General features: G+C 36.7%; 1 protein-coding gene across 1 annotated transcript in view; it reads left to right on the forward strand.

The window, feature by feature from the left end:
* Positions 1–2,436: 2,436 nt before the first annotated feature.
* The window catches only part of SCAB1 (plectin-like protein), a 36,102-nt gene continuing 15,280 nt past the window's right edge, over positions 2,437–23,258 (forward strand). Inside the window, exons 1-9 of the mRNA XM_077362805.1 lie at positions 2,437–2,633; positions 6,952–7,248; positions 7,855–7,983; positions 9,887–9,979; positions 13,803–13,943; positions 17,021–17,089; positions 18,192–18,275; positions 21,204–21,384; positions 22,779–22,895. Of these exons, the coding sequence (XP_077218920.1) occupies positions 6,970–7,248; positions 7,855–7,983; positions 9,887–9,979; positions 13,803–13,943; positions 17,021–17,089; positions 18,192–18,275; positions 21,204–21,384; positions 22,779–22,895 (1,093 nt within the window). The 5' untranslated portion in view covers positions 2,437–2,633; positions 6,952–6,969. The remainder of the gene's footprint in view (positions 2,634–6,951; positions 7,249–7,854; positions 7,984–9,886; positions 9,980–13,802; positions 13,944–17,020; positions 17,090–18,191; positions 18,276–21,203; positions 21,385–22,778; positions 22,896–23,258) is intronic.

The following is a 23,258-nucleotide window of genomic DNA, read 5'->3' on the forward strand; positions in this document are numbered from 1 at the left end:
AACAATGGGGCTGCTGATATCATTATATGATCTCTTAATTTTGATTTTTTAAAGACAAAAGAATTAAAAGAAACCCTAGTTTCTTACTTTCTTCATCTACTTTGCAAAGTTGCAAACCCACTCGTCTGCCTCACTGCCTCAGCGCCTCCACTCATCCGTCCAATTCGGCCGTTAAGAAGAAGGAGGCAATGATATTTAATTTTAATAGTGTCTGAATGAGATCCTAATGACCTTTTAATATTGGGCCTAATGAGAGAGTAGTTGAGTTACATTGAGGCCAACCAAACAATGCCCTTTTTGGTCATTTTACCACTAAAACTCCGTTTTCGGGCATTTGCAACCAAACACACAATACCTCCGTTTGCCGTTTAAAATGCCGTTTTGATCTGGAGAACCAAACATGAAAACGCCGTTTGGCAAAATGCCGTTTTGAACCAAAATACCATTTTGCAAAACGGCGTTTTAAACGCTATTTCAAACGGTACGCCAAACACACCCTTAGTTGGGTTTTAAGAGCTGCTACAATACTCAAGATGCTACCAACGTCCAATAAAAAAGGTGCAAAGTACAGTTACTAGTGCAATTATCAAAATAAGTTAGTGTAGATATCAGCTGCCATATTTTAATTTGTTCCTCCATCCCACCTGCTGGCTGTATTAATTGCATCAGAATCCAGATGATCATCCTTTAATTTATTCCTTTTATTTTATTTTATTAAATACTTCCCTCTCTCTTTCTGTGTATTAATTGCACTAGAATCAGTTTATCACATCCTTTAGGGCCTGTTTGGATACCTTCCATTTGTATTTGGATTTGGAATTGAGTTTTGAATACAAATTGGATAGATCCGGCAGCTCATGTAGAGGGAGACACAGAGGGAAGGGGGTACTTCCTAGTGGAGGGGAGAGGTTGAGGAGCAAAGAGGGTGAAGGAAACTGCACAACTGTGGATTTCCAATTTCTTATTTCCACAGCATATTTAGAAATCAGATTTTTTCCGCTGTCAGCTGCTGAATTAGAAATCCAAGAATTTGATCCGATCCAAATTACAATGCAAAAAGGGCTGCAAATGTGAGAAATCCAAATCCGAATCTTCTCGGCATCCAAACGGGCACTTAATGTATTCTTTTTCATTTCATTAAAAGCCTCTCTCTCTATATATCGGTATTAATTGGAGCAGAATCCAGATTATCATCCTTTAATGTGTTATTCTTTACTTTATTAAATGCCTGGCCCCACCCTCTCTCTCTCTCTATATATAGATGGGTTAACAGTTTAGAAGAGAAATTAAGGAAACGAATTGCACTTTATATGTTGGTTTGAAATATACCATAAAAAGGGAAAAGAAGGGTGTCTGAAATTGAAGAGAGAAGGTGAGGAGATTGCAGTAAATATTTATAAAATTTCCTACCTGCTTGTCAAAATGACTGAATGAATAAAAGAAGACATTTTAAATAGGATTTTCCAAGTTTGTTAGTTTCTTCAGGGGAGCAGTTGTTGACTAGTTTATCCGTGCATTGGACGAGCAAAGCTAAGGCCTCCATGACAATAACAAGACAAGGTGACTCTCCATAGTCAGTCAGTCACCTCACTTAGTCACTTAGTCACCTCACTATGCTCTTCTGTACCTCCCAAATCTGCTGCGCATTTTTTGCCGCTTATGAAGCTCAGAAGGAATCCATTGGAGAGAGAGAGAGTATTTTTGGCTGTTGATATTCGCACTACAATGTTTTGATAATAGGACGAACTCAGCTTGTCTTTTTTTAATTGATTGATGTGTTGCTTGTTAAAAGACAGGGATTTGCTAGGGACTATTGAAGGCGGCATTTTACGGGCTGGCTGTTGCACCGGAGAGCAGCCATATAGGTTCGCTCTGTCACATATTTTGTCTTATTCGTTTAAATCATCTGATGTGGCTGCTCTCTCATTCAACAACTGGCCCACAGAAGACAAGGTGCATTCGCCTCATTATCATAACATAGTATTGCGAATATCCATCTCCCGTCTCCTATAGTCCTATGTACACTGCGATGAAAAAGAATGACACAAAACGACAACAAAATTATTTTGGGATGTTGATATCCCACTACAATGTTTTGATAATGAGGCGAACTCCCCTTGTCTTTTCTTTTTATTGTCCGATGCTTGTATGCTGCCTTTATTTTTGGCTGTTTGCGTACGCCTCGCTATCAACACTAGGTACTGCGAATATCCGTCCGTCTCCTAGATTTACTGACTTTATGATTTATATACACACCCATCTCCTAGATTTACTGGATAGAGTGCGGTAATATCATTGTTTTACCCTCAATTAAAAAATGCCACTTCCAGTAATTTTCATCAACTCAAGTGTCAATCTCCCAAAACAACCACGCGTGGGTCCCGCTTAGAGTTTTAGAATTTAAGCTCACGCTTTAATAAGTAGAAATTTCTACAGAGATAGAGGCTTTTTCCTTTCCTTTCGAAAAAGCATCCTCCCCCTTTCTCTTTCTCCCCTATATAAACCCTCTCGCTTCCTCTTCATTTCAACTTAGAATGTAAAACCCTCTCTTTTTTCCTTCCTCACAAAATCATCGACCTCGATCAGACTGAGGATTCTGAAATTGGACGATCAGTTAAATCTCTCCACGATCTGTGAGTATAAATGTTTCTTTTTTTAGCCTCAGTCTCTTTCTTTTTTAGATTATTTTGTTCTATCTTCGTTTGGGAAATTGCATAGCTAGGGTTTTTTTTGTTGGAATTGTATGCTTTATTGTTAGCTCCAGGTCAAAAACTAAAGTTTCTGTGAGGAATTTTGTTTTGTGTTGTAAAAATGAGTTTTTTCCTTTTTCTCTGAAAGGATTTTCGCATTTGTTGAGGGGAAGCTAGGGAAAAATTTGGATTTTTGGTAGGTGTTGGCGTAATGTAGGAGAATAATTGGGTTTTGAAATTACTACATCTTTTTGTTTATATAGGAAATTGATAATTTAGATTTTTGGTTGGTGTTGGCAAAATGTAGGCGAATAATTGGGTTTAGAAATTACTGCATTTTCTGTTTATACAGGAAATTACTAATTTAGATTTTTGCTAGGGGTTGGCAAAATTTAGGTGAGTAATTGGGTTTGAAAATTACTGCATTTTCTGTTTATCCAGGAAATTACTAATTTAGATTTTTGCTAGGTGTTGGCAAAATTTAGGCAATTAATTGGGTTTTGATATTACTGCATTTTCTGTTTATACAGGAAATTACTACTTTAGATTTTTGCTTGGTGTTGGCAAAATGTAGGCAAATGATTGGGTGTTGGCAAAATTTAGGCGAATAATTGGGTTTCGAAATTACTACATTTTCCTTTTATACTGGAAGATACTAATTTAGATTTTTGCTAGATGCTGGCAAAATGTAGGCGAATAATTGGATTTAGAAATTACTGCATTTTGTTTTTATACTGGAAGATACTAATTTAGATTTTTGCTAGGTGTTGGCAAAAATTTAGGCAGATTATGTATTTAGATTTTTCCTAGGTGTTGGCAAAATGTAGGTGAATAATTGGGTTTAGAGGTTACTACATTTTCTGTTTATACAGGAAATTACTAATTTAGATTTTTGCTAGGTGTTGGCCAAACGTAGGCGAATAATTGGGTTTATAAATTACTGCATTTTCTGTTTATACAGGCAATTACTAATTTAGATTTTTTCTAGGTGTTGGCAAAATGCAGGAGAATAATTGGGTTTAGAAATTGCTACATTTTATGTTTATACATTGAATTGTTATTTTTGTCGAGGTTTTATGACAAGAAGTAATCTGCTTCTGTTTTATGAAATTATTTATGTGAAATTCATGACTAATTTGTTGTTGGGTAAAGTGAGTTTTGCTCTTTCTCCTGAAAGGATTTTCGTATGTGTTGACAACGGCTCGGGGGGTATTTAGTTCTTTGCTTGGTGTTGGAAAAATATAGGTGAATTATTGGGGTTTGGGAATAATTGATATATCTTGTTGAGGTTTTGCGATGTGTTCTTTGGTTCTGTTTTTGAATTTTTTTGTTGGAAATATTGTGACTAATTTGTTGTTATAGAGTGCATAAGCATATTTTCTTCTTTAAAAATGTACAATTATCATGCATTGTTGGGTTATTGGAATATTTGAAAGGATGGCCTGTATTTATGGGTTTCTAGTTTTCGTGTTTCGGAATTGGGTCTCTTTCTTCACTGTTGTTAGAGTTTCACGATAAGAAGTTTTCGTGTTCGGTTTAATTGTTTAGAAAATTTATACTTATTGGAAGAGTACTACTAGGGAAACCAGGAATATAACTGATTGTGGAAGCCTACGAATAGCTATTTGTCTTGTGGCATGAAGAAACCAGCTACCATTCTTCATATTCCTATTTTACTTGTTATTTAGATTAAAAAAAAAAACCCGAAAACACTAAGCTGAGGAAAAAACCCCTTCGGTTTTCAACTATCAGAGAGACGAGATGAGATAATCAAATCCCATTTCTGCCCCCTCTCTTTCCACAACGATCCAAACCAAGCACCCAACTCACCTCTCTCTTGTTATCTTTGTCGTTTTCATCTGTGATTAGTTTTCTGATTGCTTCTAGAATGATTACGTTTATTTCGTCTTAAAATTGAGATTTACCTTCTGTTTCTCCTCACGTCTAATATGTGTTGATTGGATTCTTTGCCCCTTTCTGCTGAATCCGTGTCGACATGTTTTAACACGCGAATTGGGTATGGATTCTCGCGGGACACAACCAGATTCTTGTTGTAGCCGTGTCCCGCATGAATCCGACACATGTTGTCTTTTTTAAAATACAGATCATGCATATTTTTCCTTTAAACATGTTTTCCTTTTAACTTTTTTTTTTTCAACAAAAGCACGACCCGTCCTCTCTTAATAAAAGCTCTAGTGCCTCGACTCTCCACACTCAAACATTGGCCCCCACCCCTTCTTCGACGTTCTTAATAAAAAAGCTAATGCCTCGACCTTCCATCTTCAAAATTTTCATGAATATATATATATATATATATACACACACACACACACACACACACACACACACACACACACACACACACACTAGTAAAAAACCCCGTGCGATGCACGGGCTGACAAAGAATTGTACGGACCACATCATAGGTTGATCCAAACCGTCCATGTGATGGAACACAACATCAATAGCTTGTGCCTGTAAAATCATTTCCATAGGCTGATCCTAGCCCTCCAATCTATAGAGGTTTCCATAATTAAAAAAGCATAAAGGAGGGGGGTAGGATTGAAATTATGTGGCTTTAATGGGTGCCTTTGTTAAAAAGCATAAAGGAGGGGGTGGGATTGAAAATATGTGGGTTGAATGGGTGCCTTTGTTAAAAAAAGTCAAAAAAAGTGATGTGTAATTCTCATAGAATTTTGGTAGAAATTCAAATAATTCTCTCCTTTTCTCTTCTGCTATATAGTATACAGATATATATTAAATTTTTTATTCTATTTAATAAAAATTATTGAATCCAAGAATCCTACTTTTTGAGGTTTGCCGAATCTGACACTTCAAATCCGTGTCGGGATCCGTCACGCGAATCCGAATCCATGCAACACCTAACAAATTTTTAGAAGATAAGAGAAGAAAGGTTCTAAATCTAACACTTTCTTATAAACTGGCCAGCAAAGTAATCCGAGCCCTTTGCTTGTTTTTCCGTTGCTGTATGCTGCTGCTGATGGTTCTTGGGTCAGGCTAATCAGATTCGAATCCGCACACAAAAAAGAAAAAAGAAAAAAAATGGTGCATGCATCTTAAACGATATGATTACAGTTTGGTCTCAACAGAGAGAGACATTCCATAAGTGACATCATTGATTTTTTTAAATGTATTTTTAGATTTTAAAACTTTTCCAAAAATATTAAAAACTGGTAATCGGGAAAGCCTTTCTCCATGCCACGTAAGCATGGATTGTAGGTTTCCGTGGCTGGTTATATTGTCGGTTCCCATGTCATTTTCTTTATCTGAAACATTGTGACTTATTTGATTTTTTTTTTGAATGGTATGACTTATTTGATGTTATTGTGCACAATTATTTTCTTCTTTAAATATAAAATTATCATAGAATGGCGGGTTCATGGGTTGATGGAAAAGGATGTGCTGTCATTGGGGCTGCAACTCGGGTCGGGCGGGTCGGGTTTTGGAGAACCCAACCCTACCCGAGAAATATCTCGGGTCGGGTCGGGTCGGGTTTTTTTTCGGAAAACCCACGATTCCCAAACCCGGCCCTACCCATGATAAATCTAGGGTCGGGTCGGATCGGGTTTTTTCACGTTGACGCAATTTTTTAAGGAAAATTCTTGTTTGGCAAGGCAACTCAACTCATAGAATCAGAAATTACACTCACATTACACTTGAATCAAACAATGATGCAATTACACTCACATTACACTTGAATCAAACAATGATGTAATTACACTCACATTACACTTGAATCAAACAATGCTGTAATCAAACAATGTTGTAATTACAATCAAACACTTGAATCAACTCAACTCATAGAAGCAGAAATTACACTCACACGCAATAACAGTGGGTGCGTGGGTTTTCACTTTGAACTTTTAACTAACAATAGAAAAAATGTACATACTATAACTTATGTAACTCGGGTCGGGTCGGGACCCTTCAAACCCGGCTCGACCCGAGATTCATGCGGGCTTTTGAATGCTCGACCCGAAACCCATGAAACCTGAACCCAACCCAGGCTATTTTCGGGTCAGGTCGGGTAAAACCCGGCTCGAGTTGCAGCCCTAGCTGTCATCCGCGAGTTTCTAAATTTCATGCTGTCGAGAACCAGTTCCTTGTTTTTTTTTTTTTTGGAGGGGGGGCGGGGTTGTATGTTGCAGTATGTCGAAGCTGTGGATTGTAATTATTTAACATTCTTTCTAAGTTTTTTAGCAGTGGATTGTAACAATTGTTACTATTTGGTGATGAACAGAGGGTTTAGTTCAGGTTGATGACGAGATTAAGTCGGGATTTTGGAGACACAATGCAGGAGGCAGTTCAGTCGGTATCGGCCGATGTGAGCTTTGTTTCAAATCAGTTTCCAAATTATCAAATAGGGGCAAACGATCGAATACTGGAGGCAAAGGAGGTTCCAGAGATCCCATCCATGAAGGAAGTTGTTGCACGGGAAACTGCCCAGCTTATACAGCAACAAAAGCGTTTGTCCGTTCGCGACCTTGCCAGTAAGTTTGAGAAGGGGTTAGCTGCTGCTGCTAAGTTCTCCGATGAGGTTTGTGCCTCCTAATTTTATCATTCTGCCCAGTTTCAGATGTTGTTTTCTCTTAATCATATTTTGCATTATGTTTATGTTTTGTTTGTTTCTACTAACTAGTGATGCATCCTGTTGGTTAGCTCAGTAAATACACAATTTGTTATGTTGTGTATCTGCATTGTATTCATCGTTTTTTCTTTGTGTGGGGGGCATGCATTAGTTATGCTATGAGGCTAGTTCCCAGGATTGAAATTTCGGTTTCGATTTTGGCCTCAGCCGACTACGAAATTTCGATCATAACCTATAGAATGAATGGGTTGGATGAATCAAACAACTATGGGAGATATGGTTTCTGAGCTCTAGCTTAGGCTGAGCTCGAGCTCAGAAACCTTTTCATATATATATATATATATATATATATATATATATATATATATATATATATTTCGGTGGCAATTTCGATTTTGGTGAAAATCTTATAATTTGGCCGAAAATTTTAAATTTCAGTTTCGGTTTTAAATTTTGGTCCCAGCCGAAATTCGAAATTTCAGTATTTCGGCCGAAATTTAAAGCCATGTAGTTGATATTCATAAGAAAACAGTTCATTCTTGCTTGTACTGTCAGGCTAAGTTCAGAGAGGCAGCTTCGTTGGATAGGCATGTCATCTTGAAGAAGCTCAGAGATGTACTAGAGATATTGAGAGGACGTGTGGCTGGTCGAAACAAGGATGATGTGGAGGAGGCCATATCTATGGTTGGTTTTTATATTTTTTTCTTGTTGACCTGGGTTTGTTTCTGTTAACCCGCACGTTGTCATAGATAATACATGATTTGGTTAGACTTTTTTTTATATTTGCAAATAATTTAATTGAATACTATCACAGGGTATCATTGCACATAATTTTGAACACTTCCCTCAGTTCCTATCCTGTTCCATCAAGATTACATACAAGTTTGTTCTGCAGCAAAGGAATCATGAGCTTGCTATGTTTGGAAGGAAAACATTAATTTTATTTGCCATATATTCCAACCTGTTAGTTGTTTCTCCCTGTTTTATTTCTGTATTTTTTTGTATGACCATTTTGGTTGCTTCTTTTTTTAATGAAATCTAACATCATTCACAAATAAATCGAATGTCCACTATTTGCATTTTGCAGCTGTAACTTGATTAGCTTCTTGCATGGATGGATGTCGGGAAATGTATTCTCTCATGAAACTGAAAGAGGATGTTTGTATGGAACAACCACAAGGATTTGAAACCATTCACAAAAAAAAAATAAAAAATCACAAAGATTTGAAGTTGCTTAAATTTGTGATTGTGTATGTCACTTGAAGAAGGCAATCTGTTTACAAGTAAGCCCTTGTCCGTTCTTTAAAGAAAAACATAATGCCAAAAATACAACTGACAGCAGAAACAATAATTTAATAGAAAGGAAAAAACCCAAAATCGATTTAGATATGTCCTTTTAATGATGTATCAACCAGAACGATATTTAACAACATGATTTTTTACTGACTTTTGCTTTTGACTTTTGAGGAGAAAAACTAAAGATTGGTCAGGGAGTTATGCTAAGACTGCAATTGGGCCTGTTTGCCCTATTTGGCTAGGGCATGAACCTGTTCTTGGATCCCTATGCTTACAACCTAACTTAGCTTGATAGTGTGAATAGTCTTGGCCCAATTTGGTAGGGTTTTGATAGCTTTTTGACCCGTTTTGAGATCAGGCAAGCTTTGATCAAAGCATGGCCTGGACCATTTAGTCATTTACAGCCTGAAGTAATTCGGTTATGCAGCATGGATTGTCTCTTATCTCTTGGGTTGAATGGTTATGTCCATGATGTTGTAGAAAGTGGAACTGAGATGGTGAGATTCATAGGGAAGTTTAATATATATCGGCAAATTTACTTTATGCTTCAAATGTTTTGTAATTCTTGCCCAAGACTCTTCAGATGACAGTCAAATGGCCCTGGATATTAAGATTTTCTATTGTAATCTTTTTTCAGTCTGGGTCTTAGTATTTGTTATTGCCTATGATCCGAGGACATGAATTCAGTGTGTCAAGTGTTTGACACAGATACGAGGTGTCCAATACAGCAAGCCCTAAAAATCTAGAAACGGGGACATGAGCATATGCATACCTATATATAAAATTACTAACAAAAATAAATATGATATTTATTTAACAAACTAATAAATCTTAGGATTTTGCAACTTAAGTCTCAAAGAAAAATGAGATAATCAAATAACACTACATTCATCAATCTAATCTAGTGATCTTAAGTCTCCAAGATCCTTCGAGAATGAGAGATCAATAGGATACAAAGAGATCAATAGGATACAACGAATATAACACTGGAGTATTTCTTTAGTGCTTTAGGTTTAGGGGAAGGATATAAAAAAGGAGGTGAACACAATATTTGATAATAAATAGTTCTGACACAGCCACATTAAGTTTGACAGTTCTAGCAGCATATTTACAAGTGTCGAAGGGAGTGTTGATATGTGTCTACACGCGTGTCTGCTTAAAATTTGAAGTGTCGGCTAAATTATATGTTATTGCAATCTATTTCAGAATGCATGCTTGGATTTATTTGCCTATACTTATTTTTCATTCAAAGTGTACGTTGATCATGCTGAGATGTACTCAATTCATGTAGGTGGAAGCTTTAGCAGTTCAGTTGACCCAAAGAGAAGGAGAGCTTTTCCATGAAAAAGCGGAAGTGAAAAAGCTGGCAAATTTTTTTAAGCAGGTAATGTCATGATGTTTCTTGACAATGCATATCGATCATCGATACTTCAGGTGTATATTTCTAACCTTTTCCTCTCCTCAAGTGTTTATGTCATCATTCACTTCTATCAAAGGTCTAATAATTCGGTTGAAGAAATCTTCAAGTAATAAAAGTGTATTAGTTGCAAGTAAAGTCCTTTGTCCTTTGTGTCAAAAGATAGATCAATCATCATATTTAAGGATCAGTATAAATCGTATTGTGTTTTTTTTAATTAGGTTGCTCAAACTAATAGTTTCCTAACATAGAATCTAAGTCTGGTCAGATACTTGGCAAGCTTGTGTTAATTTTTATGGAAAGAAGATTTATTATAGCAAGACAAAAGAAGAAACTCTGTGACTTGGATAGAAAAGATTTGAGGGTAGACTGTTTTCTGACCACTTGAGGTTATAAAGAATATAAGGCTCTTCTATCAGTACATGATAGATACGAAAATCTTCTATTTCACAGTCTTCAACTTAGAAGTCACTGACAGTCTATGATTTGTGGACACGGAGACGAGTGTCGCGTGGCGACACGGACACAGAGTGTTGGACACAGCAAATCCCCAAACTTAAGAAATGGGGACACAACTAAAATTGAAAGTAAATGTAATCATGATTTGTGGATATGGATTCGTGTGTAGAGTTTCGACATGGATGCGAGTTGTTTGAATGAGGTAAACACAATATTCAATAAAAAAACAGAATGTCACACTTGACATGGTACAAAAACATGTCCACACACCCACATTAAGTCTAACACTTCCAGCAATACAAGTAAAAATGTGCAAAGGAGTGTCGACATGTGTGGACACGCATGTCGTGTCGGACACGGCAGGACACGTGAGTCGGCAATAAATTCAAAGTGTCAGCCAAATCATAGCTGACAGTTGAAAGTGAGTAACAAGAATTTTACATTGCAACCCTTAAATCTGTCATGGTTTTGAATTTTGGTTTCAGTTTTGCTTTCAGCTGCCACAGAAACAGAAATGTTTCTGTTTTGGTTGAAAATTTTGGTGGAAATCTTGTCAAATTACGGAGACGTATGAAAAGATGTGCAAATGATATAATTTTATTATGAAACTTCAAGAAATGCTAGAATAAACACAAATACATACTTAAAACTTATCACATAAGAATAAGCACAAATACATATTTGGAAACTGTCACATAAGAAGATAGCCATACATACATATGGTTTAACAATATCGAATGCCTAGTGACATGCGCTGTCCTGATTATTTAATACGTACGACATTTCACATTTAATTCATATAAATATTTATACAAAATAGATACACTATATTTCAGATATAATTCCTATAAATATAATTATATAACACATACTGATAAAGTCTGCCACTAACACACACATGGTTTTGGTTTCAGTATGCGTTTCAATTTCAAGTATGCCACTAAAGTTTATGTGCTACACGCGTTGAGTTGGAGATTAGTAGATAGCCAAGTTATCTTAAAGTAGGGATCATCTATTTTCAGGGGTTGGAAATTGTTGCTGATAAATAGCATAAACAAAAACATTTTGGTCGTTTCGTGTCTATTTTGGTGGAAATTTAAAACCGTGACCTCTATTTTGAACTGTAACTTAAAGTTTATTTCCTACTTGCTTCGAGTTGGAGATTAATAGATAGCCAGCCATTTTCACTTAAAGTAGGGATCATCTATTTTCAGGGGTTGAAAATTGTTGCTGATCAATATTAGGCCTTATACTGGATCAGGGACCTCATTTTATGATAGATTCTTCTTTTGAGGGATGACATTATGACTCTTACTATTTGATGTTGTTACTCAAGATACTAAAGCGTAAAGACAGCAAACCAAATAAATTAGCTTTTTTTTCTTGAACTTGCCTGTGCATTATGACTTAGGGAATTCACATAATTTACACTTGGTCACTTATGTCAACTAGTTGTAAGGTTCCAAATATGTAAAAATAATTGAAGTTATAATGAAATTAAATAGAGCATGCATTTTTCATCAATATAAATATTTAATTCTTATACGGAGTTGTGTGGACCAAGTAGCCAATTAGCAACTACAACGAAACATGGCGACATCATTCCTTAAAAAATGATATCCAAACTCCAAACTAAAAGTGCGAAGTGCAAAATCCTCTAATACGTTATAAACTGCAAAGAAAATAATACATTGAGTATTACGTTATAAACTGCGAAGAAAATCGGATTTAGGCAATGTTCTCTTTATCAGAGTGTGTTTGATTCTTGAAATTTTTGTGTCCCATTCACGGACACTGTATTAATAGTTTCAATCATTGTACATAGGTCACACTTTTATTTGATTATCAGGCATGGGACTCAGGCTTCAACTTGGGTAGGTTAGTTGGGTTGGGGTCAGCTAGAACCCAAACCCGAACTCTTCAATCCTAACAATGGTTAATAAAACGCTGTTTTAAATGGCATTTTTTAAAAAGACACATTTTGTAGGTTAATCATTTAATTTCCTGTTTAAACTTTTACAGCAAAAAACTCAGTTTTAAGCATTTTTTTGGCCAAATTTCCAAATTTACCATTGCTATATTTTGTAACTGACAATTTTAAATGTACTAAATGTGTTTTTTCGTATTTTCTTTTATTTGACCTTTTTTACTATGTATTAATGAATCGATACCGTATTAAACTCATCCCCCCTCTCCCCGTTTTTTTGCCGTATCACGTTTTGCTAACCCCCAAACTGTACTTGCAAGTTTCCCCGCAAAAAGCTCTCCATGCCTACTCTTAGAAAGAACACTATTCTTCTTTAGTTAGGTAGTTCTCCCCTCTCTCAGAGACCGTAAGACCCCGGTGGAATTGATGGCCCTAAAGACAACAACAGGGGACTGTTTCTCTCCAACTATGATCCTAACCCAACTCCAAATTTCTTTGCCCAAACCGAACCCAACATGAACCAACCCAATTTACTAAATTCGGGTTGTGTTTGGTGTAATTAAATGCGGTTGAGGAGCATTTCTGTAACAGTTACCATCTATGATGAAATATATACGTAAGTAAAAAATTAGTGCTGAATCTTATTGTGCAATATCTATAATTGAAGGAATAGATTGTATTTTGTCCTTTGTTGCCCATAGAAACTAGGGATTGAAAAGCACCAAATTTTATGAATCCCTGTTGGTTGCTTTGTGTCGATATAATGCATGCAACTCTCGTTTCTGGTTGTGCCGGTTCGATGTTGCTCTATACGAATTAGCAATTTTTGATCCCTCTGTCCCCATTTCTTTTTGACCTGAATTCAGCTGAGGTTGACTCAACCAAGCCAACATGACCCAAGACTGGGTTGGCTTAGTGTCTCAACGGGATTTTGGTTGGACCCTACCTGAGTTGCCCCTTCATGTGGGACACCAATTGTGGGTTGTTGTGCATTGTAACTTCCTTATTCATCACATAATAAATGCGGTGAAATAAACTAAATGACTGAAAACATCACTGGGATCCAAACAATAATGAGCATATTTTAGAATCTTATCTTTTTTACAGTACATAGCTTGCTAAAAGTGTTTGCCTTTTCCAAATACTCCTGATTGCTGCATTTATCTCTCAAAACATAAAAAAATTGATTGTATTGTTGGTTCTTCTCTGCATTTATCTCTCAAAATATAAAATCCTTGATTGTATTATTCTTTATTTATGCTATTTTTATTTTTTATCACTGTATCCTTTGATGCTCAAACTTTCTCCAGTCTTCGTCCGTATACTGTGTTGTTATCTTTTGAATCCCTCTTGCTGCTAGTTCCCTTGTATATGCATTTTTACTGATTTTCCATTTGTTTCCAGGCTTCGGAAGATGCTAAAAAGGTGGTTGAAGAGGAAAGGAGTTTTGCTCGTGCTGAAATTGAAAGCGCTAGAGCAGCAGTGCAGAGACTTGAACAGTCTCTTCAGGAGCAAGATCAGATTTCAATGACATCCGAGGCACAGGTTTGTCTAAAAAAAGGCACAGGTTTGTCTAAAAATTGATTTTTTTTTAAAGTTTTTTGGTTTTCTTTCTGCCATTGTATAGTTGTTTTCCTAGACTACTACCTTGGCTATTTTTCCTCTTCAAAGTTTCCGATGATTCATTTGTATCTTTCAGTGACAGAAAAAACTGCTTTTCTGTATATTTCTTTCCTGAATTTGTTTATAAGTACTGATTTTTTTCGTGGAAAACTAGTGTGGTTATTCTTCCCATTCTTTTTTTACCTTCCGTTTTATGGACTGAAATGCTCTTACAGTTGCTACGTATTCAAATTCTTTTCTGTACCGTGGTCTGTAGTGTCTGTAGTTCAATATAAATTAGTCTTTCTGAAATTTTATTCATGGGGGATGAGTTTGTGTCCTGCTATTCATCATAGTTTTAAAACTCTCCCGTGTCATCCTGGACACCCCCCCCCCCCTTCTAGTGGGCTGCCTTTTCCTTTGGTCGCGTTCTAAGTTTTTCCCTCCAGAGTCAATGAAAACTCCTTTGACTCTCCCGCGTTATGACTGCGTCAACCGAGTACTTGACTGCATCAACCGCGTTCTTGGCCGCACCCGTGCCAAGTCGACAAGAATTTTTCTTGGCCTCATTTTGCCCGCATCTGTGTTTTTAAACACTGCTATTCATATTTCTTTTGACATATGTGAAACAACCAATTACTCCACAAGATTAAGAGATTTTATATGATGAATGGCTGTATAAACCATTATTTTTCAAAGGTACTGTACGGCCTACTTCATAGGATGATCCAAACTGTTCATTTGTAGAGCCGCAACGTAAATAGGTTGTGCCCCAAAAATCATCTCCATAGGATGATCCTAACCCTCCAATCTGTACATGTTTCCATAATTTGTGGTCCCTATATAGATTAGAAGGTTAGGATTATCCTATGGATATGATTTTTGGGGCACAACCTATTTACGTTGTATCCCAACAAATGAACGGTTTGGATCATCCTATGAAGTAGGCCGTACAGTACTTTTTGAAAAATAATGATTTGTACGGCCATTCATCATATAAAATCTCCAAGATTAAACCATTAGAGTTGGCGCCATTTAATCTTTTATACTTTTAACACTCCTCACGTGTGGCCCCGCTTTTTAGGGTTGGCCTACGCGTGGCACAAGTGACCCCTTTTTTGAGTTGGCCATTACATGTGGATTTTAATATAAAGGAGTTTTGAACTCACGACCTTTGGAGAAATTGGTTGTTTCACATGGCATCAAAGCTACATGTTTTAGGTTAAAAACTTCAACTCCTTGATATTAAATGTCCACGTTTAGGGACCTTAGCCAGAAATCAACACACGGGCTGCTTCAGTTTTTAAACAGTATTGAGAGTGTTCCTCCTTGAAAATTTGCACCTACCAATATTTAAAACGTGGTTCTTTGGCTTAAACTTAATGAGACTTGACTTTGGACCTAACCATGTACTGGTTACATATATACTTGCTGAGCTGTCAAAAACTCGCAATCTTTCATTGGCTTCTCTCAGTTTGCAACCCTAGTCCTTTTTCTATTTTGTACAACATTTATGTACTGCTTCTTCGGTTAGGCTGAGTTTAAATTTTGAGCCAAGATTGATTTTTTGAACTTTACTGACAATGAATCACCTCTCCCATTTAACAAAATTTTGGCCTAGCTTAAATCAAGATTGTTTTTGTGTTTTTTTTTAAGATTTTAATTCTATAGGACCAACTAACATTGGTGGCAATGCTTAAGCTTTATGATGGTAATACTGAGCCCCAGCTCAACGGGGAATTGGATGACAATCCCTTATATCTCAATCACACAATTTTCTTTGCAGTACTTTCTTATTTCATATGAAACCATTGATGGAGCAACATATTTTTATATGTTTTGGGTCAGTATACGTGTGCGACATACTAGCAGTTTTAGCGAGTGGGGAATCCACTTGTGTTTTTGCATCAAAATGCAAGTGGGTTGCACACCAAACCAACTATTAGCTTAGAAAACTGATCGCAAGGGACAAAAAATGAACGAACAATGCCATTTACAAGAATGTTATTTTGGGAACTCCTACTCTGGCTAATAGACATTAGTAATGTGCTATTTAAGGATGAAGTTAGAATTGAAATATAATCATAAATTTATGTAAGTGGAGAAACATATTATGTGCTTTTATGATACCTTTTTTTTTTTTTTTTTCTGGAAATGAATTTATTTTGAGAACGAAGGTGAGAGATTCTCGATCTAATATCCCAAAAGACAGATTATTTCCAAGAAATGAGCTTAGACTTGATAAATTGAAGCTTCTTAAACAAGACAAACCAAGCAAATGATAAAAAGAAAAGAGAAATAGGTAAGGAAAAAGTATATCAAGTGTTTCAGACTAGATTCTTTGGATTCTGATGATTTTGCATGGATTTCAGTCTACATGTTTGCCTTTAAAAGTATTATACTTATTAACTTCTTAGTTTTTACCGTAGTTGCCGGAAACTCCTTGGGCTGGTGGGAAGCCCGTTTCCCCTAAAACGCGTTTCTTGCGGTTGGGAAACTCGTTTCCCCTAAAATGAGGGAAACACATTTCGGAAACATTTCCAAAATATGATACAAAATTGGAGAAATGTTTCTGGAACACATGGGAAACATATGGAAAGCTTATGCAAATCATGTGTAAACGCGTGATAAACGTATGCAACACTCGTAGAAAATGCATATGAAACATGTAGGAAACATGTGTGGAACTTACAAAAATCATTTTGGAAAAAACACATCATTTCCTAAGACGCGTGATAAATGTATGCAACACTCGTAGAAAACATATATGAAACATGTGTGGAACTTACAAAAATCATTTTGGAAAAAACACATCATTTCCTAAGACGTTTCTTGTACGATTTTCTATTGTTTCTCGTTTCCCCTGTTTTTTTTTCATGCGTTTCCCGTTTCCGTTTCACGTTTCGTTTCCCACCCCGGTAACTATGGTTTTTACCAATATAGTAGTTTTTTACTTTGTTTGCATATTGTACATGGACCCTTATATTAATGATTTTGCACTTTATGTTCCAAATTTTCAGGATTTGGAAGAACTAATGAAGGAGGTTCAAGAAGCTAGAAGAATCAAAATGCTGCATCAACCAAGCAAGGTATGTCAATAAGAGTTTTTATATGGTGCCCGACCGTTAAGTACTGTCAAAGCGGTACCCCCCTTGATATTTGATCCAACAGCAGCCCACTTTTTAAGAGGCTACTGTTGGATCAAATATCAAGGGTGGTACGTCTGACGTACCATCTTGATGGGACTTCACGGTCGGCCACCATATAATTTCTCATGTCAATAATATCCCTTGGTTACCCTTTAAAGCATACATTTGTGAAAATACTAAATGAAGAATCTCATGATTCTGATTTAATCCTTCTTGGTAGCTAGAAGATTACTAACATTATGATCACACCTTCTAGAAAATTGTAACTTTTGTACTTAGTCTGTATGTAATATTTTTGATCAATCCAAGGAGAAACACGTCTCATGGGAAGATGACCAAGAAAGAGGAGAATGTGATTCGTTTCTCCTGGAGCTAGATTTTCTACTAGACTCTCTTGTAGAGACCCCTTGGCCGAGGCAATGGTGAGCTGCACTCTTTTGCTATCCTCATTTATGAGATGAGATTATGGGTAGTGGAAAGTGGTCTTTAAGATCAAGTGGCGAGGGGCATGATTTTAATGTGTTATGTGTCCATGCAAGCTGTTTCATCAGCCTTGTATATAAATGCTTAATAAAAATTTTCAGAATTGGAACTTTTATGATTGATGAACTTTTGGAGTATGACATAATAAGATATTATACCTTAAAAATCCCCTTTCGAAAAAAATTGTACCTTAAAAATCCAATAAATCCTGAAACATGTTCCATGACCTTGATAGTTCTTAATTGGTTTAAAGGGGGCAAAATGCAATTACCAATTATTTGTTATTTTTTGTTTTTTGCACGAAAATGAAAGGGAAAACCTGTAAGACATTGGGCTTCATTCAGTAATGCTGTTATATGCCCATGCATGTCAATTCTCTTTAGGGATATCAGCTGAGTACGAATCTTTCCAGAACAATTAATTTTGCATTTTCTTCAATGGAATTCCATCCTTAAGTCAGCTCCAATGTCATTGTTTTGGTAGTAAAACACTTGTTATATAAAAATGATTACATCCTTTTCTATTTGTTGCTAACGAGAGAAGTGAACATGTTGCCCAGGTAATGGACATGGAACATGAACTTCAAGCATTGCGGATCCAGCTTGCAGAGAAGTCCATGTACTCTCTTCAGCTTCGGAAAGAGGTATTTTCTCTAGCCAGTTGTTTCCTTTTTCTGTTGTGGGCAGAAATTAATTTTTTTAGTAATTTAATAAAATACCTGCTACCTTCTAAAATAAAAATAAAATACCTGCTATCTTGAGCGTGGCTGCCCTGCTTGACAGTTTCAGCTTTTAATTTTTATTTTATTGGCCTCTCAACTCCTATTTTCCTATGCTTGCTAGATGTGGAATTTATCTTATTTCTTATCTCATTAGAGCTCGGTCAGAATATCATAGTATCTTGTGGTGGAGCTTTATATACTTTATATGGCTTGCTTATTGTAAGAACTTTTAGGTTTTTCTTTGGTTGCAAATTTGGCTATGCACGTTTGGAATCTTGTCCAAATTTCTTCTTATTGTCATGCATATCTCGTGAATCTTTATTACGTATATGATTCACTTATTTTTTTGCTAATACTTTGAACTTGTATGGTATGTTCTTTTGTTCATGTGAAGTGTGAGTCAATCTTGGACGTTTTTTTGTTTCATTTCTCTTATTTTATAGTGAGAGTTAACGCGGCCTATTATGTGTAATGTAGACACCTGTCAAAGCTCTAACCGAGCATTAGATTTGTCAATGCTCGGGTGAACTCTGTTGATATGCACATATTTCCAACTAGTGATTAAAAGATTATATGCCACTTTGGTTCTTCAAAATTTCCCCCAGCTTTAGTAAAGGTTGCTGTGAAATGATTTCAAAAGCCAGAACTCTCCTGGCAAAGTAAATTCCTAGGAGACCAACCCTAGTTATCTTGCTCCGCCTGTGCAATAACTGAGCAATGTTTTAAAGGTTTTGCAGAGTTCAATACTGAGGAGACCAACACCAGTTCTCTTTCTGCATTAGTAAATTGACACTAAAAGACAAATTATATGGTGTCTGCGTGTATTTTTCCATGGGAAAATGCCAGCAGCAAAAGTACAATTGGAGTCAACCACCTTAGTGATCCAATACTTCACCTGCTGGGCGTGCAATGGATGGACCATAAACCAAAAATCACATTCGCTTGACCATTCTAATCCTCCGAATTATGTGGATCTTTTTACCATTGTTTTTTTACTCTGTGGACCATTCATTTTATGCCCAATAATATGAATAGTTAAGGTTGTCCAGTGGAGATCTTTTGGGCATGGACTGGCTTTTTTTTTTTGTTTGTGTGTGTGTGGGGGGGGGGGGGGGGGGGGGGGGGGGGGCAACAATTGTATTGTTTGGATAGTGTGCGTAGTGGCCCTAACCTGCATTTTTTTTTTGAAGAAGGTAGCCAGATTTTATTGAAAGAGAGATGAACGACCGAGATGGTCCGTACAAGATTTGCCCTCTAAGATGAGTAAAAAAGTTGGTCACTATTCAAAGGTAAGGAACACTTCTTCTCGTGAAAGCCTTCTTGGACTCAAGGCCAGGGTGTCAAGACCAAAAGAAAGATTTAATACGAAAAAATTGGAGAAATATTCAGGACCTTCTCTAGGAGGGGTAAAGGTCAAAAGCAGCATTCCAAAAGTTATTAAACTTTTTGCCCACCCTCCCAGCGTAGGTCTTGTCTTCGGATAATTCTCTAGTGGCCTCCCCCAAGTTCTAGAAGATAGTAGTCTTTTGGGTCTGGGAATACCTCCTCCTAGTACATCCAATAGAAGTGAGGTTATAGAGGCTATATCGTGGCCTCATTCCATAATTAAGTCATCTGTCTTGGCGTGTCCAGGCGTTTTGAGTAATTTTTAGCAGCGGGAAGTTATAAGGTCTTGGAACTGGAACTTTAGGGCTTCATTAGTGGCGCAAAGGAGAGCTTTTGGATAACGGCTCTTCTTCTTGCGCTGGTGGTAGGAGCAGACGGCTTCTCATGGAGATTATTGTTTTAGAAAATATCCTTAGAAGGATGAAGACGATGGTCTATAATGAAGAGAGGGCACTCGTCAATGACCCGACTCACAAGGAGATGTCAGGAGATCTTCTCCGGAAACAGTGGCAACTATTCAAGTTAGAGGCTCAAGACTAACCCTTCACCCTGTATAGGCTCTGTGGGACTGGCTCGATTAAAGATACCCACTCGCCGCTACATAAACACCCTTTATTGAAATTCATGTTGAATGAGGAAAGGGCCGAGAGGTGGCTGAATTGGGAAGCCAACAAGATAGTAGGCATCAGGTTGGTGGAGGAAAGGATCGCTAGCAGAAAAAACTCTGGATACCTGGCTCGGATTTCGGAGGAATTGCTCATTGAAATGCCGGATTTCCAAATCCGGCACATCATGGAGGAGTTGGAGAAATGGTCGGCATAGGTAGTATCAAGATTTCTATGGGAATATTGCAAAGATTAGATATGGTTTTAGTTTTTTAAGAATCAGTAGGAGGCGGATACTATTTTAGGTATACAATGGTGGAAGCATTTCTCGTTTATTCACAGTTGATCTTGGCTCATGGTGTGGCTGGAGTTTTGGTTTTGCTCTTTTGGTTTAGGATATACCTTAATCTATCATACAATGTAAAAACACGAGGGACTCCTGGTCCCCAGTGTAACCTAATGTAATTTTCATGGTATGAATACAATTGTCATATTTCAAAAAAAAAGATGGAGAGATAAAAAGAAAATACAATCAAAGAAAAATCATCGAGGAAGGTCATCGAAAATTGCCAAGGTCTCTAAAGAGACACCCACTCTAGCCTAGCCATACGATACCTCGTTGGCTGTTCGACAAACATGGATGAATTCAATCCACCTATTCTTTGCTATATGAAACATTTCGTCAAATAAATCGTTGAATTTCCAAGGTGGCTTTCGTGGACCAATGAGCCATCGAATCTGATTATTTTATTGCATCATGAGAAATCTACAATTTTGGGGGTGGGGGGTAGGGGAGGGGGATGTTAATTCTTCTATATGATTAACTCTTTGCTTTATCTTGCTTTGTTGCTTTCTTCAGCTGGCAATGAGCAAAAGGCTCGAGGAAAACAAATCCAGTTTGTATGAGTTGGATGGTTTTGAGACGCTGGGTTCATATTTGCGGATTATTCCTAGCACAGACAGCACTGCCGACACTTCAAAATTTTCTATTCAGTGGTATCGTGTATCACCGGAACGAAGCAAGAAGGAATTGATTTCAGGTATGATGCATTCAAAATTTTCTATTTCAGGTAATTTTTTTGTTTCTGTTTAGTGCAATTTTCATTTGGATGGTTTGCTAGGTGATTCAATCATTTAGCTATTAGAAATTTACATCATTTTGAATTTGATGTGTCCTTATATTTGCTTTTGTTTTTGATGAACTTATGTTTGCTTTTGTTTTTGATGAACTTATGTTTGCTTTTGTTTTTGATAAACTTATGTTAGCCGTGGCCCAGTATAATTGTTGTTTATTTGATGAGGAAGGAAAGCTTGCTCTGATATGCTTGTTGAAAATTATAACAACAAAAGTGAACCATGTTTAATAGATCTTAAGCTACTGGGAAGTTTTTATTTTCTTACAAGGTATATGGCAATGCTTGATTTACGCTCTCCAACTTTGAAGGCAGTATTGAAGTTGGTGTCGTAAAGTCCGTAGGTAATTTATGCCATTTGGGGAGTGTCTAAAACCAGTCCAAGGTGACTATTGGACATGTCTAAACAGCCACATTTTGAAAAATCTAAGCCCAAGACTAAAGCATGAATCAATCCCAAAACATGTCAAAGAACATATATAGGGCTGAAACTATGGGATTAAGAAATAATTACATGAACAACAATAAATAAACCCCCATCAATAGAAGAGAGGAAAGAATAAGCAGTCATGACTCACGACTTGAAAGGAAAATACATGAGGGGAGTGTCTAGGCAATTTTGCAAAAGCAATTTTGCAGCCCCTCTTTTTTCAGGAGAGAAGTGCCCTTTTATGAACCTCATGAGGATTAAATGAATAAGACAAATTTTGCTATGAGGTCCTCTCTTGAAAAAGAAGAGCCATGAAATGGCCTTGTTAGAAATTGCCTTGACAGTTTCGTACTTGAAATTTAGCCGTAAGCTCCACCCAAGTCCGCACCTTGGAGGTTGAAGCCAAAGGAGAGAAGATTCCTTTCGTAAGCAAAAATAAACCCAATAACCTAAATTCTTTGGGAGTTGACTCCATTTTAAAGCTTTACATAATGAAACATATAAAGACCAATTTACCCCTTAAATCTCTACTCTAACATAAACTATACTTTTTAAATAGGTACTAACTAAACAGTTGCATAAAAGCCCTTCCCAAGTTCCTTCAGGGTCATGTGGACCCTTTGGTGGATCATGGCTCCTAAGCATGCCAATCTTTATAGCACATTGGATTTGAAAAAGACACACTGACACACACAAACACGTGTATATGTTACTTTTAACAATGTTTTGTCCTAAGACAGTTTTTTTTTTTTACTTTTTTCCGTTTTTTTGAATGATAACCTTGAGACAGTTTGTAGAGCATTTTCTCTTGAATGCATCTTTTTTAGACACATTATCTTACTCTTTATATTTGAACTTACAAAATATGCAGGGGCCACAAAACCAGTTTATGCTCCTGAGCCCTTTGACGTTGGGCGTTTTCTGCAAGCTGAAATTGTTTTAAATGATCGGAGAATTGTAGTAACAACCACCGGTCCCATAGATCCTGGTTTGGTTTTGATCTTACTCTTCTTTTTCTTTATTATGATGTACAATATGATGATTCTGCTTCCAAATTAGTTTGTCACTGAAAAGTCCGTTTAAACAATATTGTATTACTAGTATAGATTATCAGGATGCATTTCATGCTACAGAGTTGTATAGGGTCATGTCCTCTTATTGGGATGATTGCAGACTCATGGATAGTTGGTTTTGGGAATTCGGAATCGTATACAAGGTTTTAAATTTCGGTTTCAGCTAAAATTTCGAAATTATCCGAAACTGAAATTTCAGCCAAAATCCCGAAATTTCGGGCGAAATTTGGTATTAGCGCAAGAAATGCCAGATTTTTAGGACAAAATTTCGATCAAAA

This window comes from Tasmannia lanceolata, unplaced genomic scaffold (genome assembly GCF_043159265.1).
Source record: "Tasmannia lanceolata isolate RefF3 unplaced genomic scaffold, GAP_Taslan_0.1 ptg000019l, whole genome shotgun sequence".
Classification (NCBI taxonomy): Eukaryota; Viridiplantae; Streptophyta; class Magnoliopsida; order Canellales; family Winteraceae; genus Tasmannia; species Tasmannia lanceolata.